A 16,471-nucleotide genomic window follows, 5' to 3' on the forward strand; every position below is an offset into this window, starting at 1 on the left:
AAATATTACTTTGTAACTTTCATATTTTAAACTGATTTCAACACATTGAAATAAACAAATATTGTTATCCTCATTAATATAAAAATATTGTACTTTAAAGTGAAGATATGATTAAAATCAATATTTTACAAATAATTATACATAAAATATGCAAATGTATCCAGAATGTAAAAAATGGCTTAATTTATGTTGACCAGACCACACACTAGAAGGTGAAGGGACGACGACGTTTCGGTCCGTCCTGGACCATTCTCAAGTCGATCGACTTGAGAATGGTCCAGGACGGACCGAAACGTCGTCGTCCCTTCCCCTTCTAGTGTGTGGTCTCGTCAACATATGGGGAATGTTTTCAACAGAGATGTAACTACAAATCCCTTGCTGGAAAAACAAACACTGTAGAGTACCTGGTAAACAGCACCAATGATGAGAGTAATATTCCGAGGTTGCAATACTAGTGGTGGAAACACTTGTATAGGTTTAGCTGGGCTGTATATCAGAGCTTCACCCAAGCCACCATTACCGGCACTCACACGCAGCGTTGTGTCTCCTACGTGTCGACCGGTAACCTCATACACGGCGTTACCTTTATTATTTGCTCCTTGATATCTGAAGCATTAAGAAATTGTAAGTAATCCAGCAGAAACACAATGCCAACGACTACAATTAACATATATATATCAATGTCAAAAATCAAGATTTTGCATCAGACTTTAAGAGAAACCTTACTGAAGAACAAAATAGCTCAATAAAACCAAACAAAAACTAACCTTGCTGTAATGATATTTGCTTGTGGATGAGGTACAAGATTCATAAGGTCATGCGCAGGCAGTGAGTGGCCTGATGTGTCTTTTGCCAACACTTCAGCCTTTAACACGCCACCAAGTTCCACTCGATCCACCATCACCAAGTCAAGAGAAGCAATACTGGCAATCTTAGAAAAAAAAATAACATTACCTTCTGACCTGTACACATTAAAATATATGTATGTGTATTATACATAAATGTGTATGGCTCTAACTTATGAAGTAACTAAGAGACCTGCTCAGAAAATAAATTAAATTTTACTAATATCCAACTTTTTTTTTCTTAACTATACTCGCTAATATAATGCAAATATATGTCTGGTAAAATGACACAAACTCATCCAGACACCCCTGTTCCAAATGACTAAGGTTGTTTTAGAAACAAATTCTTTGCAATCAAAATTCTACTGTAAATGTTCATTTCTATATGTGAATGGAAAATAAAGATTAGTTAATTTCAGGATGAGCAAGGAAACCTTAATGGTCAACAAATGATAAAATTACCTTAACATGTGAAGTAGCAGGGCTCTCTGCTTGTAAACATACATCTACAAGAGCAACTATCAGCTCTCCATCTGACACAGGGTAAACCTGCAATAAGGAATAAAAAATCATTAGCAATACTGTATACATATTACAATGAACACACTTTTCTACCTCAATGGACACCCAGTAAAAACAAACAATATATTAAAAATGACACGTTTGACCACAGACAGTCGCAAGAGACCATTGGACCCTATACCAAGCTTATCGAATGTCTTGCAATACACACTGAATATTCTAAACAAAAAATTAACAACTTACACTTTGAATACACAGTGTGAGTGTGGTGGGTGGAAGGGTATACGTAAGGTGGACTGATGGGTATGGAATAGGTGGGCTGATGATTTGGGTAGGGATGGCTGGGGATCTGATGTGGGGAAAGTGGGTGTGTGTAATTGGTTGAGAAAGTGTGGGAAGGAGGACAGCCAGGTGCAGTTTTCGCCTCACGGATAAAAAAAAAATATGGGCTTGCCCCTGCCATAATAACTCTTACTATGATGCTGGAGCATATAAATAATTAATCAGTTATTTTGGTTTTAGGTTAACCTGCTAAATTCATTAAACAATTTTAGTAAACATTGCCTAGAAAAAAATCAACTCTGAAGCTAGAATGATCAAGGGTATTTTAACTGGAATGTAATACAATTATATATCTGTCAAAAAGTGAATTGAATTAGTCTTCTACCACAGGTTCCACAGTTCTCTGAAGCATAAGCAACTTTTGCTAATTATCAGGAAAAAAGCTCTGGTAATTCATTTATAATACTGAGGGAATATTAACTGGAATATGATGGATCTATAATAAGTAAACTCTGCAACTTCGAGAGGAAACTCATCATGTTTCAGACACATGATTCAGACACAGTCTGAATCATGTGTCTTGGATAAAGACCACAATTCTCAGTTAACATGACCAAATAATACAGAACCTTGACTAGAGTCATCACAGCAAACAGAAGAGGCTCAATAAATTAAAAATGTAATGAGAATACTTATTCTTAAGCGAGAAACATTAATTTGATATATAATGAACTCAATGTTGCTAGAATAAGACTCAAGTATATGTAGTTGCTTGGAAATGAAAAGGGTATCTATTACAACAACTGTAAGACCTTAAAACCCCCAAATAGTATCAGGTTGGCATTACAGTAATTAGTTTGTCCCTGAATGAGAGGCATCCATGAACTCATCCAAAGAAGTAGAAAATAATGCCCAAGTGCTGATGTGAATAGTGAGATAGAGAACATACAGTGAACAAACGAGAGGAGAGAGAATATCTGAAATTATAAATGTAAAAGCCTTAGCTCAACTTAGATTTAGCCAAGACTGGGTTGCTCAATCCACACGAAGCAATTTTAAAAATGTGTGTATTAAATAATTTGTCTAATTCAGAAGCATCGTGCACTGTGCAAAAATGGACAAGTCATTTACATGGTAGGTAAGAAGAACATCCGAGCTCAGAACAGCTGTGACTGGATGTAAGTGGTGACTGAGCTGCCAACTCCATCTGCAAAACACATGCACTTTGATTGGCTTCATAATTACTGATGCACAGTGATTGCTAACACAGTTCTAACAACCATTCCAATACAGATACAAAGCCAAAAAGAAGGTTTTGGCCTTCTTTGGCCTGGCTAGAAATTGTGTCTGGAGGACTTGGCTTATGGTCCTCCTTCAGGACCAAAGAGCCGAAGCTCAACCCCCGCAAGCACAACTAGGCAAGTACAGGCATCTATAAATGAATCTTATAAGGTTATATGCCAAGGATCGAATGACCTGAGGCAGATCTTTCCTAGACAGGGATTGCAGTGAAAATCTCCAGCCTCCTCAATCAAGCCAACAATATACTGTACAAAATTTGCTTTTGGAAGCACAAATGTGATGATAAGAGGTACGAAATAAATCCTATGGATACTTATGTTTAGAGGCATCCCTGCGATCAAGAAATGTAATAGGATATGAAAAACAAAGAAAGAAATGTGTGCCTGGTTTTAAAAATTCACAACCCAAAGCCCAGCAAATATACTTCAGAAAAGCAGCAGCAGCCAAGGGTTCAAGGTAAACACTGGGAAGTTTATCTAAATTGCCACAAGACGAGTAGAGGCAAGTCAGAATGTAAATGGAATGCAATTTTCAAATGTAACAGGCATTTCTTGTCCTCAAACCCAGGCCGTATTGAGCTCCTCCATTCCCTACAAAAACACCCAACACCCCAGTAGTAAGGAACAGAATACGAATAATGTACATGAATGCAAATGGTACGTATTAGGAGTAAGTACTGGATGCAGAATTCCATAAGGTATAGGAGCTACAGGTGCACATCAGTACAACTAGAGAAATACCATCACAAGCAAACATTCTAGTTAAAGAACAAATCCACAAGGGCCTTGACGAGGATTCGAACCTGTGTCCGGGAGCATCCCAGACACTGCCTTAATCGACTGAGTGTCTGGGATGCTCCCGGACGCAGGTTCGAATCCTCGTCACAGCCCTTGTGGATTTGTTCATTTGATGCATCACATTAATGTGATCTCTGTGTGTAATCCTAGTTAAAGCTGCAAATAGAAATTGTTTTAAGATAATTTATTATGTAAACAGTGTTATAAGTGGTTTGCTGGAGCTGTGTAATACTGACTAGAGAAGTGGACACACTGCATTAAGAGGTCACATTACTAAGGAAATGTGTGTCTCCACAGGAGGAAGGTAGAGCAGAGGTTAGCTTCAGGAAAATATTTGCTTGGAGTGTTATCAAAAATTAGTCTTAAGAAGATCATACTAATCATGTTAACCTCTAATACATTCTCTGCATTGGAAGATAAAAGTTTCAAGACAGTAACAATTGGCCCAAAAAGCAAGTTGACAAAAAGAGTTGTGGAAAAAAAAAGCTACAATCTTGGTGGTCGGGGTTTCACAAGTTAAATATTAAAATAGAGCTTTATGTTCTAAGGATAGAGAAAGTAGATTTAGAGTGAACTATTTGTAAGCAAAAATTGGGGAGTGTTAGCAGTATTCATAATATTATGGAGGGGGGGGAGAAAAGAAAAGAAGAGGGAAATTTAGGAGTGATGCACTACTACAAAAGCATATGGCAGGCACTGAGTTAGCCAAGAACAGGAGAGGAATCCCAATCATCTGTGGCATTTTCACAAGAAGGTGAGTTGGAAATGAATGGCTGTCTAGATGTATTAGTGCTAACTGTTAACTAGATAAATATTGCAAGACTAATGCAATAGCATTATTAACAACTGAGAACACTTCTATATAGAGTATGAAACATGGCCTTGGAATAGGATTCCCTCAACTGTAGCAGGGGTTGTTGCCTTCATCTCTACTAAAAGCCTAATGGAGAGAAAGCCAGATTACAGTCCAGGGAACAGATTCACGAAGCAGTTACGCAAGCACTTACGAACCTGTACATGTTTTCTCAATCTTTGGAGCTTTGTTTACAATTATTAAACAGTTAATGAGCTCAGAAGCACCAGGAGGCTGTTTATAACAATAACAACAGTTGATTGGGAAGTTTTCATGCTTGTAAACTGTTTAATAAATGTAACCAAAACCGACAAAGATTGAGGAAAGATGTCCACATTCATATTACAGTACTGTACTTGCATAACTGCTTCATGAATCTAACCCCAGGTTTCCAGAGGCCTGGTGGAATGCCTGAGGCTTGGCAGCCTCAGTTCTTTAACTCAGGGAGGTATAGAACTGGGAAGTCAAGCTGATGGAGTCCTCCCAGAAAATAAAACAATGAGGTTTGGGAAAGAGAGATGAAGCGAGGACAGAACAATATACAAGAAGCAGTTGTAGGGATACAAAATCTTAAAACAGACTTGGAATGGAAATAATGAGTCTTAACACCAGGAGCAAATAAGAGAATATCAACAGCATATATAAAACTAGAAAGCAAGATGGCATTCAGGAAATAAAGTAAGAAAACTTAACAGCATATTAGATCAGAGCAAGAATATGCTGCACCAGCAAAGAAACTATGCCTCATAAAGCACAAGAAAAAATGGAAGACATCCAAACAAATGCTACAAGGTAAAAGTGGTAGAAACAACTTCAATTCACAGCTTCAAGAGCAATTGCAGCAGCATACAGAAATGGCTCGAGTATAAATGCCCCAGGAAGAAACACCGAGGTGGGGCTCTGGAAACAGATCTTATTTCATATAAACACAGGAAGATGAGCACATACAAGATCTACTTGTGGTTTCCTATGTTTTCTTAGCCACAACATTGCCCTGTCAATGTTTACTAAGAACAGTACAGTGTATAATATTTTCCCTTGTCAATCTTTTGTTTAGCTTTTGCCTTCATTCTTAAGAGTACAGTATTCACAAAATTTTATGTCCATTACAAATGAGAACTATATATATGGAAACAGTTATGTTTTGTTCAAATTCAATAAACTCCTGGATATACATAATTTTAGAATGAATTAATTTCTGATATTTGTATCAGTTCCTAATTTGTATTCACGATTCAGAGAAAACAATAAATATAGGTGAACACAGAAAAATACCAAAAATTGTCTCAAATGCATTTAAAATAAAGAATTTTAGGTGCGATGGTACAGTATTATATATGTTCCAAAATTCTTCTAATTAATGATTTATGCATGACAAGGTTTCTCATTTTATTAGGGAATAATAACCTAAAATGTTATGGCAAATTGTTGTCTAAGAACTAACAAAAAATAAAACTGACTACTGTACTTACATTGACCATCCTGTCCTTATCCACATAGTCAAGGGAAGCCACATCATTTTCTTTAGTCTGAAGCTCAAAGAATCCTGAACCACCAGTCACTATTAAATCCAACTGAAAATGTCAATGTATATTAATAAATGAAAAATCATTAGTTACTTTTTCATGATGATAAAGTAGTAACAATAATATTTTTCCCTCTAGTCGCCATGGGATACATTTGTTTCTTATTTGATTGTACATACATATTTGCCAGCAGTCAACTGTAATGCATATATATACTAAAGAATGGGATGTTAAGTGTAATATTTTTGGAAAACATCCCAGGATATTACCCATTGTTTTATGGTTAATATGGTTATGCTGAAAGCCAATTTTAGGCCATGCTTGAAAATTGGCCCTACATTACTGCCGAAGACTGGCTCCAGCCACCAAAACTTATAGTGGCATGTTGACCAGACCACACACTAGAAGGTGAAGGGACGACGACACTTCGATCGACTTGAGAATGGTCCAGGACGGACCGAAACGTCGTCGTCCCTTCACCTTCTAGTATGTGGTCTGGTCAACATACTTTAGCCACATTATTGTGACTCATCGCCTGAATATAGTGGCATGTATCTTAATAACTACAGAGCATTATCATCTGATATTAAGGCATAACATCTGATATGTTAGTATATGTTCATTATGGTGTTTTCAATAGTTGAAGAAATGTATGGAACTACTGTGTAGTATGTGTAGTCAACACGTGAAACACATTGGCAAAAACAGAAGAATTTAAAAATGTACTAGGCACAAAAAGTTATAGAAGAGGAATAAAGAGATAGACATCATTTCCAGTAGTATCCAACCTAGGTTGTTGAACGGTAGAGCAATGGTCTCAGTCCATGCAGGTCGGCATTCAATCCCCAACCGTCCGCCATTCCTTCCCTCATGCCATCTCAAATCCTTATCCTGATCCCTTCCAAGTGTTATACAGTTGTAATGGCTTGGGACTTTCTTCTGATAGTCCCTTCCCTTTCCAATAGTTAAAAGTACCTCGTTTATTTCCTAAGCTTGTCAAATTATATTCCACATCACTATCTGAACACTTATTAATATCCTCTTTATTTATGCAAATTGCTCCATCCCTGTAAGTGACGTCGACTAGTTCGTCTTTTAGGTTGGAGGGCGAGTTAATGGAACAAAATTTTATTTCCAAGGATTGCATCATCGCTACTACCATTAGGTGCTTGCGATGATGCAATCCATTAGGTGCTAAAATCATCGCTAGTACCATTAGGTGCTAGCGATGATGCAATCCATTAGGTGCCTAGCACCATTAGGTGCCTAGCACCATTAGGTGCTAGTGATCATCAGCTGATGAATACTAACACCTTGTTTATGATCACCATGGAAATATAATGGTAAATGTACAAGTACTAACACACAGAGCTAAAGACACTTATTTATATATATAAAACTAAGTCTTATAACATGTACCTTGTTATCTTTATGTTGGTACAGAATGGCAGACGATGGCCTCAGGACAGCATCTTGAACAAGCTTGAGTGGCAAAGAAGCTGAGAGGAGAGGCAGGGTGTGTTGGCTGGCTTCTTTTGATGCAACCTTGTTGAAACCAGCGAGTTTCACACCCACTACCACTTCCCCAACTTCACCAGTTGGAGTCAGCATCTGATGAGCTACAACACATGTTTAATTAGAGTTTCAAATTCTTAAATGTAGATACAGTACAAGATATTAGTTAGGGGAACTTTGCCCAATTATTACTTGTATTCACTTGCAATATTCACCTGCTTATATTTTGTATCATTCAACATTCATATTTCAGTATTAAAGCTAGATAACACACAAACTTGGGTCAACCTTAAAAAAAAATTCTGAATAGAGAATAATACTGTATTTGGTAAAAAACCAGCATTAAATGTAAACAATGGCTCACTGGGGTAACTGACTCACCCACGCCAGTTCGTGGGTGAGCCTCAGAGGCTCCACGAAGCTGACGCTCCAGCATACTACCCGCCTTACTTTCAGTGCACGCATCCGTGTACATACATGACAAGACAAGGCCTTTGTTTACTTACTTTTCAAAGGAAGACTGAAGCTTTCAACAGTAATGACCTGAGTGAGGCTGGAAGGCTCGTCGGGTATAACTGCCAACGACTCGTTCGAAACACTCCATTTGAAGACCAGCGATGAAATGTTATCAAATTTACGATTTTCAGAGTCGGTGACAATCACCTCCATCAGAAGGGGCTTATAACAGTGAGCAACAGTCTGTAATGCATACAAATTAAATTAAGTTATATTAATCAAAATTATGTTCATATAAAATATAAACATATGATATATAATAATTTATTACAGTAACAGTTACAAGACCTGCTTACATCAGGGCATAACAGTAATTCTTATACCCAGTTTTTCATTTGATAAAAACTATAGTTTTCTTGCCTGAAGGAGAATTACACTTGCTTAAATTGCAAAACAAGCCATATTTATGCATTAACAACAACAAAATTTTCTTCTTCCCTAAAATATTTGCATCAATATCTCTGATTGCCTGAAATTCAAAAGTTCCTCAAAATAGGCAATTAAATAAAAATTTTGGTAGAGGCAAATTTAACAAGTTACAATGAGATGAGACTTTGGTGACAAAGAATCAGCAAAAGATTGATTAAATTTGTGCAAATAAGAGATGCCATACCAATGATACTTTTTAAGATATACATGCTCTCTAGGACAGAGTAATGTTGCACAATAACAGTCCCATTAAAAGCTGGAAAAAAATTGTTGACCCCGAAGAACATACAAAGTTCTTTTGCTGGCTGAATCCACTCAATAAAACACCTAAATTACTGAGACCATTTAACAATAAACCTGTATTTTCTAGAGTGAAGGCAAGGGAGGCATAATAGTTTACACCTAGAAAATATTAGAGGGCCTGATTCCATATCAGCACCTCCAAATAAAACATGAAACCAGGAGGCATGACAGGATGTGCAAAATAGCCCTGTTGAAAAGCAGAGATGAAATACGTATGCTGAGAGAGAACTCTATCGTCAAGAGCTCAACACTTTTCAACACACTTCCTCTACACATAAGGAGCATAACTGGCCAATCTCTCACTATGTTCAAGGGAGAACTCAATACACACCAAAGGATACCTGATCAACCAGGCTGTAATTCATACATTAGGCTGCAAGCAGCTGTGCCCAGCAGCCCGGCTGACCAAACCAGACCAACCAAGAGGCCTGGTCAGACACCAGGCTGCATCCCTGGAACCAACAACAGGTAGTCAAAAGGTGGTATCCATATTACACTATCACAGTAATCCTTTGTCAGCATTTCAGTCAAAGATGCATCATTCGACGCAATATGTCTTGGCAAATATGAATGCTACTATCACAATTTACCAAAATACATATACAATATAATCCCAGTGAGCGTGCTTTCACCACTAATTTGACTTACATTTATTTACATGTTTAGTACTTTTGTGGATTATAATTATTTCGTGTTAGAAGTACAGTTGTATGCTAAACTCACCACTCCAGTCTCTGCTACAGCTGGACAAGATGACAGAGCAGCAACAGGTCTCTTGATGATGGCTGCCAAACTAATTGCATCTGGTAAAGCACACACAACTTCTAGAGTAGAACTAACCTGAAAGAGCAATATAATTTTCAGTATTTTCCACTTCAATGCCCTCAACAAAAACACATTAAAATATTTTTTTTTAAATTACGTAAGTTTCAAACATCCAATTTTATAAAAAAAAAAAATTTGATTACCATAAATTATTTGCCTCTTACTATAGATGTGCTTCATTTTTTAGAAATAAAATATTATAGAAAATATATATATAGGGCATTATTAAAGGGAACCATATCCTCGAAGAAGAAAATAAAGAGTGTTCAGAGAAAACCTTGTGGATTCTCACCGAATACTTTAATCTTTTCCTCTCCTACCACCCCTATTATTTTTTATTAATTTTATTTTATTTTATTTTATTGCAATGCTACAGTTTACAGATAACACACTTATATAACAGCATTATTTTTAAAATATATATATCCTGATCTACATTGGATGTAATGCACAGGAAATAGTTGAGGCAACTCCTTTGAAATATATATTTCACATTAACAAATTTATTTCTGCTTTTAACCATTATTTCCTTATTATTCAATTTAAATTGATTCATCATAATACAGTATAGAAGATCTTACATAAACCGAGTGTGAATACAAGGAAAATATTGAGTGGCGCTCACATTTATCTTGTGCCACAGCCTCCACACAATACGTGAACAGTTCTAAACAAACAGTTCGTGTGAGACCATACAGCACACAAGAATAGCTAAACAACACAAGTCTAATAATTCAGTATTAAAGATTCAAACCATAAGGATTCACAAGGTGCTGTGGAAAGTTATCAAGGTTATGAGGTACTGTATTCTGACCAACTCTGAAAAATGTCGTGATCAAACAAGCCAACTACAGCATCGCAGCCAGATGGAGTATGGCCATCAGTAACATTTATGACTATAGATAATCATATACATGTGGCTCTTAATTAGAAGAGAATGTCATTCTATGCTATAAAAAAGGAGTATTAAAAATGAACTTACACTTCGAGGATGAGGGAGGGTTGGGGATGGAACATTGCCAACAGTAAGAGTGAGTGTGAACTCGCCAAGACCGCGGCACAAAACCTCCACACCGTGTATATCGGAATGCTTCTTAACTTCACCAAGAAGTTTCACTCTTACTTTTTCTGGGTTGTCAATCTTGACTGAAATATAATTATTATTCTGGTTAATTTATTAATCTACTGTGGCTCTGCAATGAGATTATTGACATAGTAAAGCAATAATAAAGCAATCAAATTCACTTGTCACAATGTTTTTACAAGAAAAATCAGCTTTGAGTGAAGATGAAAAGCCACTTTGAAGCAAGATAGTCAGCTGCTCCACACGGCACAATCATTTAATGTTAAACTGGACAGGATCACGATATAGTTAGAGCAGGGGCAACATTCTGCACCTGCGTAGCACAGATCATCTCAACGTCCCTGCCCAAACACACCGCTGCTGAAGGCCCTGGAGAACTGTTTTGTCAAGGACAGAGCACCAAGTTCTGTTCAACACAGGGAACATCCCGCCAAACACACACCGAAACTACGACGTTGGTACAACGTTCAAAGAAGTTTTAACACCTCCTAACCAGTTATAACAACCAATATAGAAAGTTGGAACAACGTTCTAATACATCATAAACACGTTAAGCCAAGATGTAACAACTTTATTACAAGTTGTAGCAAGCGGAAAATAGAGACAGTTTCGGTCTGTGTTTCCAGGGATCTGGCCACTTCTACCAGTGTGGGAGTGGGGGCTTATTTTGCTTAACGAAGGTCATGCCTTCGCAGATGTTGCAATCGTCGTTGTGGTCGTTGGCTTTTCTGATCTAGCCTTGTCGTTTGTTTAGTCAAGGTGAGGTTAGGGTCAGCCGGGAGCTAAATTGGCTACCTCTTCTAGAGTACATTGCTGCAGAGGGCAGAGCCTGGCGTCTTTCTATTGGCTATAGCCTTTGTTTGACTTTTCCCATGTTGTTTATGGGAAATAAAGGCCCTTGGCCTTTACTGTCTTTTTGAACAAGGTGCAGCTTTGAGAACCTGGGACCAGAGCTTTCAAGTGTGTGCAGATCATCATAACTTTGGATATTACATTAATTTTAGGTGTAAATTATATCTACTAGCAAGAATAGGCTTGTTAAACCAAGAAAGAGTTATCTTAATATGGACAAAAAAACTAAATTAATGAAGGGAAGTGATTGAAGGCTTGGAAGAGAGAGACTAGCAGAGGTTTCTGCTGTAACTAGAACCATTAATCAAATCAAATGCAGAAAATATTGATGTTTAAGTTCACTGCCACGAGAGGAAGTTTTGGCGATAAAGAACCAGATGAAAATAATCAGATACTTAAATTCATTGCGTTAAAGGGGTAAGGCTGATTTACATTGTGTAAACTTTTCTTTATTATTTTTTAAATATTAAAGTACTCTTTAATATATTGTTTTAATGTGTAAATATGCAAAAAATTGTATTGATCATTTGTACTAAGTACACACCACAAATTGAAGAAAATAAGTTAGCTACAAAGCATTTAAGAGTTTGGAATGTAGCTGGAACCAACGGGTTAACACCTTTGGTGAGGATACACTATACTTCACAGTATATACAGCTAGTAATCGACTTGAGAATGGTCCAGGACGGACCGAAACGTCGTCGTCCCTTCACCTTCCAGTGTGTGGTCTGGTCAACATACTTCAGCCACGTTATTGTGTCTCATCGCCTGTATACAGCTAGTAAAATCCCTCAAACATTCCCCAATATCAGACAGAGAAGGAAAAATTCTGGTAAAAATCATAAGGTATTTCTATTGGGGGACCATAATTATTAAATTTAATTAATTATTAAATTATCCCTATTGGGGAACCATAAGTAAATTTAATAATTAAATTATTACTATTGGGAACCATAATTATTTAATTTAATTAATAATTAAATTACTCCTATTGGGGAACCATAATTAAATTTAATGAATAATAATTAAAAGAACCCTATTGGGCAACCATAATTAAATTGAATTAATAAATAATTAAATTATCCTTATTGAGGGAACCATAATAAATAATTAAATTGAATTAATAATTAAATTACCCCTATTGGGAACCATTATAATTATTTAAATTTAAGAGAGAGAGAGAGAGAGAGAGAGAGAGAGACAGAGCTAGCTGAAGAGCACCCACCTTGAGCAGTGTGAGAGGAGCGCTTATTTACCCAAGGTAAAGGTCCACCTTCAAACAGCACTATCCTTGATGACCCTGGAGCCAACACTGTCCTTCCAGACGATGGGTTCAGGGGACGGAGAGGCCTGCAAACACACACACACATTTTTAAAAAGATAATTGTTGCATTCTAAACATGTTTCCAATTTACATATTTGTACTTTAACGAAACAAATAAAACTTGTCTAATTAAACGTTAAGTATCTAGGTACCTAAATTGATGGTACAAAAGCCATGTTTGGTCAAATTTGGGCTTATAAACAATCTAGAAGATTTCTATTGTTCATTAATAATTTAGAAATAAATCTTATAGCATTGTCACAAAATAATACTAATAACATTTAACAATAATTAATTAATGTCACCACAATCAATATTTGATAATTAATTACTGGCAACTACAATCAATCAACGAGTGTCAGTATATATATTTTTTGTTAACATAATTTGTGAAAGCAGTACCTATATAAAGGATGAAAACCATTCCAAAATATATAAACAGTGAAAGGGCAGAAATGATCACAGTCCATCCACTAATTAGAGGGACGAAGCAAGATTCCACTATTCAGTGTTGGCTTGCTAATTCTCTACATCAAAATGAAATACAAGTTAGTCCGAGTACATTATAAAGTGAAACAGCACACTAATGTCACCTGTGTTTCTCTCTCTCTCATGTTGGAGAAGAAAATGCATGTTATGCTAGAAATTATTCTATCAAAAGAACAACAATTTTAAGAGCACCTTATTGATAAAAACTGATGATACTTCGACAATTTTTTTTACAATAATTAACTACCAATTGTAAAATAAATAATTATAAATTATTTTACAATATTTTAACCCTGCAAATGTGAGCATTGATATTTGACTGTCTACTTTGAGACCAGTTCCTTTGGCAGAACTCTTCCTTATTAGAACTAAGCTTTTGTTTTCACAATTAAAGCATTATATATTAGTTCTCAAGTATAACACGATTTTTATCACTTCAAGCTCAAATTACCTGAACGCTGCAACCATAGTTGATGCAACAAGTTCGCCTTTAGAACTTCGGTAAGAAACCTTCACTGAAGAAAACCCGGGGGCCTTTCCTACAACTTCAACAACTGCACAAGAACCTTCAACAGAAGGGGTCCTCACATCTGAAAATTACCGAAGCGAGTTCCGAGTTTAGAATCCGTGACTTACACAAGACTTGGGTTTCAGTGACAAGTCTGATATAATGATATCAATATATCTAATGATATCAGACACACACAGATGCTGAGGGCTGCAGGTACTTGAATTACGGTACTGTACAGAAGACTCGTAAAGATTGTTGTATGCAATGCTGAAATTACCAGTTACTTTTGTTCTTTTTTATATATTTAATTCACCACATTACACTGTTCATCATCATTATCTGAAATTAGAAAATACTAAACAATAATGAATAAAAAGCTTTATTATTTAAATGATGGACCGTAGCCACTGCAAGAAGGTAATTTCCACAATGTGTGTTGCCAGTACATTACATTTGCTTACCAGACGATAGCTTCAGGCTCAACTCTAAGCTCCTTTCTAGAGCCTTAGAGAATGTACACATGCAAATGACATTTCAAATGAAAAGTACATTAATAAAAAAGTTACTGGTAATAGGTTTAGTGTTAACAGAAGAATTTCTTCAGGTGTGTTTTCTGAAGATGTACACACACATTGTATATAATTAATTTAAATATACATCTAAGTATTTTAGGAGAATAAAAATAAGATTGACAAAAATGCTACCCTATTTTTTAATACAGTATAGTAAAGAAATCTATTATATAAAATATCAGTGTTGCATGTAACTTAATGGCCTCTACCAGGGCACTGCTTCAGTGGGTAGCCCAACTTGCGCTCTGGCAGCTACTGGTCACACTTTGACAATGACAGTTATCACAATAGATTATCATTGTTAAAATATATATTGTGCATGGAAGACGTTTGAAGGTTAATTTCGAAATATATACAATAAAATCTTCTTTGACGAGTTCAGATCTTCCTCGGGAACTGACTCCTTTTTGAGTGCACTGCCTGGCTCTCCTAATACCTAATCCAATCAGAATAAACAATTTTTGTATAAAGAATGCAGACTGCTCCTGTTTGACATGAGATTTCTCTAAGGTGGATTACTAGCTTCCCCCTTTAACTTAAAGTGTTAGGATTCTACAGGCCAGCTTCCACTCCCTGCTACATTTTTTAGCTCATTCTTGGGATGCTAAAATCACTAGCTAAATATAGCTAAATAAATTGTGACACCTCTCAACACTCACTCACTATTTTATTTCAGGATAAAATCTAACCAGTAGAAGCCAGGTGCCAGATTCACAAAGCAGTTACACAAGTACTTACGAACATGTACATCTTTCCTCAATCTTTCAAGGCTTTGGTGACATTTATTAAACAGTTTACAAGCATGAAACTTCCCAATCAACTGCTGTTATTGTTATAAACAGCCTCCTGGTGTTTCCGAGCTCATTAACTGTTTAATAAATGTAAACAAAGCCGCCAAAGATTGAGAAAAGATGTACAGGTTCGTAAGTGCTTGCATAACTGCTTCGTGAATCTAGCCCCAGAGCATTGGCTGGACTAGCCACTCATGAGGTGGTTGTAACAAACAATCACCATTATCTTTAAAATACTTCAACAGATATCTTTTAAAAATTGAAAAAACTAATTTCATAACAAACCTGGCAAAGCAATGAATGTCAGCTCAATGGGCTCTACTTTCAGAGGCAATTGATGGCACACTGTGAAGGGCACCTGGATGTTATCCCACTGGGTAAAAGAGGCAACATGTAGCGGCAGCTTTTCCTCAATTTCTACCTCTACAACACTTTCTAGTAGAGTTAAGCCTATGGCCTCTACAATGTGAATCTGTGTAAAAATGAAAATCATGAGTGCAAACAATGATGCTATGGGTAAAGAGCTTAGCAAATGGGTTTATAAAAGTTTTTACAAATGATAAATGCAGGTAACCCATTTCCTAACCAATTACTTCCCAGTTATGGTAAAAAAAAAATTACTACAGTGCATTTACAGTTTATGACAGACAACCTTTTATTTTTATGAGGCCCAAACACTTAAGATATTAAATATAGTTATCTTGAGGTTATCTTGAGATGATTTCAGGGCATTTTTTTTTTTTCAGTGTCCCTGCGGCCTGGTCCTCGACTAGGCCTCCACCCCCAGGAAGCAGCCTGTGACAGCTGACTAACACCCAGGTATCTATTTTACTGCTAGGTAACAGGGGCATAGGGTGAAAGAAACTCTGCCCATTGTTTCTCGCCGGGGTCTGGGATCGAACCCAGGACCACAGGATCACAAGTCCAGCATGCTGTTCGCTCGTCCGACCGGCTCCCCAACCGTGAAATGCTCTTTAGTGAATTAGTCTCTTCACTGCTCCCCAAGTGGAAGCCTTACGGTCCATCAAAGGACATAACATACTAGATTCTAGTAAACCTATTTTGCAAAGTGACAAGGAACATTACAAACTGTTTTGTTACAGAATTGGGGCTGAGAGAATGTGGAGAATCTA

The 16,471-nt window shown here is 36.7% G+C and overlaps 1 protein-coding gene across 2 annotated transcripts in view; it reads right to left on the minus strand.

Annotated features, from left to right (window-relative positions):
* Gp210 (nucleoporin 210) overlaps positions 1–16,471 on the minus strand; it is a 42,158-nt gene that overhangs the window by 14,729 nt on the left and 10,958 nt on the right. For both annotated transcript variants that reach the window (XM_069312983.1, XM_045756977.2), the window contains exons 12-22: positions 15,624–15,810; positions 13,916–14,054; positions 12,877–13,001; positions 10,698–10,861; positions 9,614–9,730; positions 8,149–8,341; positions 7,547–7,746; positions 6,074–6,175; positions 1,308–1,394; positions 768–931; positions 405–606 (exon numbers count right to left, since the gene is read on the minus strand). In XM_069312983.1, coding sequence (XP_069169084.1) covers positions 405–606; positions 768–931; positions 1,308–1,394; positions 6,074–6,175; positions 7,547–7,746; positions 8,149–8,341; positions 9,614–9,730; positions 10,698–10,861; positions 12,877–13,001; positions 13,916–14,054; positions 15,624–15,810 — 1,680 coding nt within the window. The remainder of the gene's footprint in view (positions 1–404; positions 607–767; positions 932–1,307; positions 1,395–6,073; positions 6,176–7,546; positions 7,747–8,148; positions 8,342–9,613; positions 9,731–10,697; positions 10,862–12,876; positions 13,002–13,915; positions 14,055–15,623; positions 15,811–16,471) is intronic.

Source organism: Procambarus clarkii, chromosome 74 (genome assembly GCF_040958095.1).
Source record: "Procambarus clarkii isolate CNS0578487 chromosome 74, FALCON_Pclarkii_2.0, whole genome shotgun sequence".
Classification (NCBI taxonomy): domain Eukaryota; kingdom Metazoa; phylum Arthropoda; class Malacostraca; order Decapoda; family Cambaridae; genus Procambarus; species Procambarus clarkii.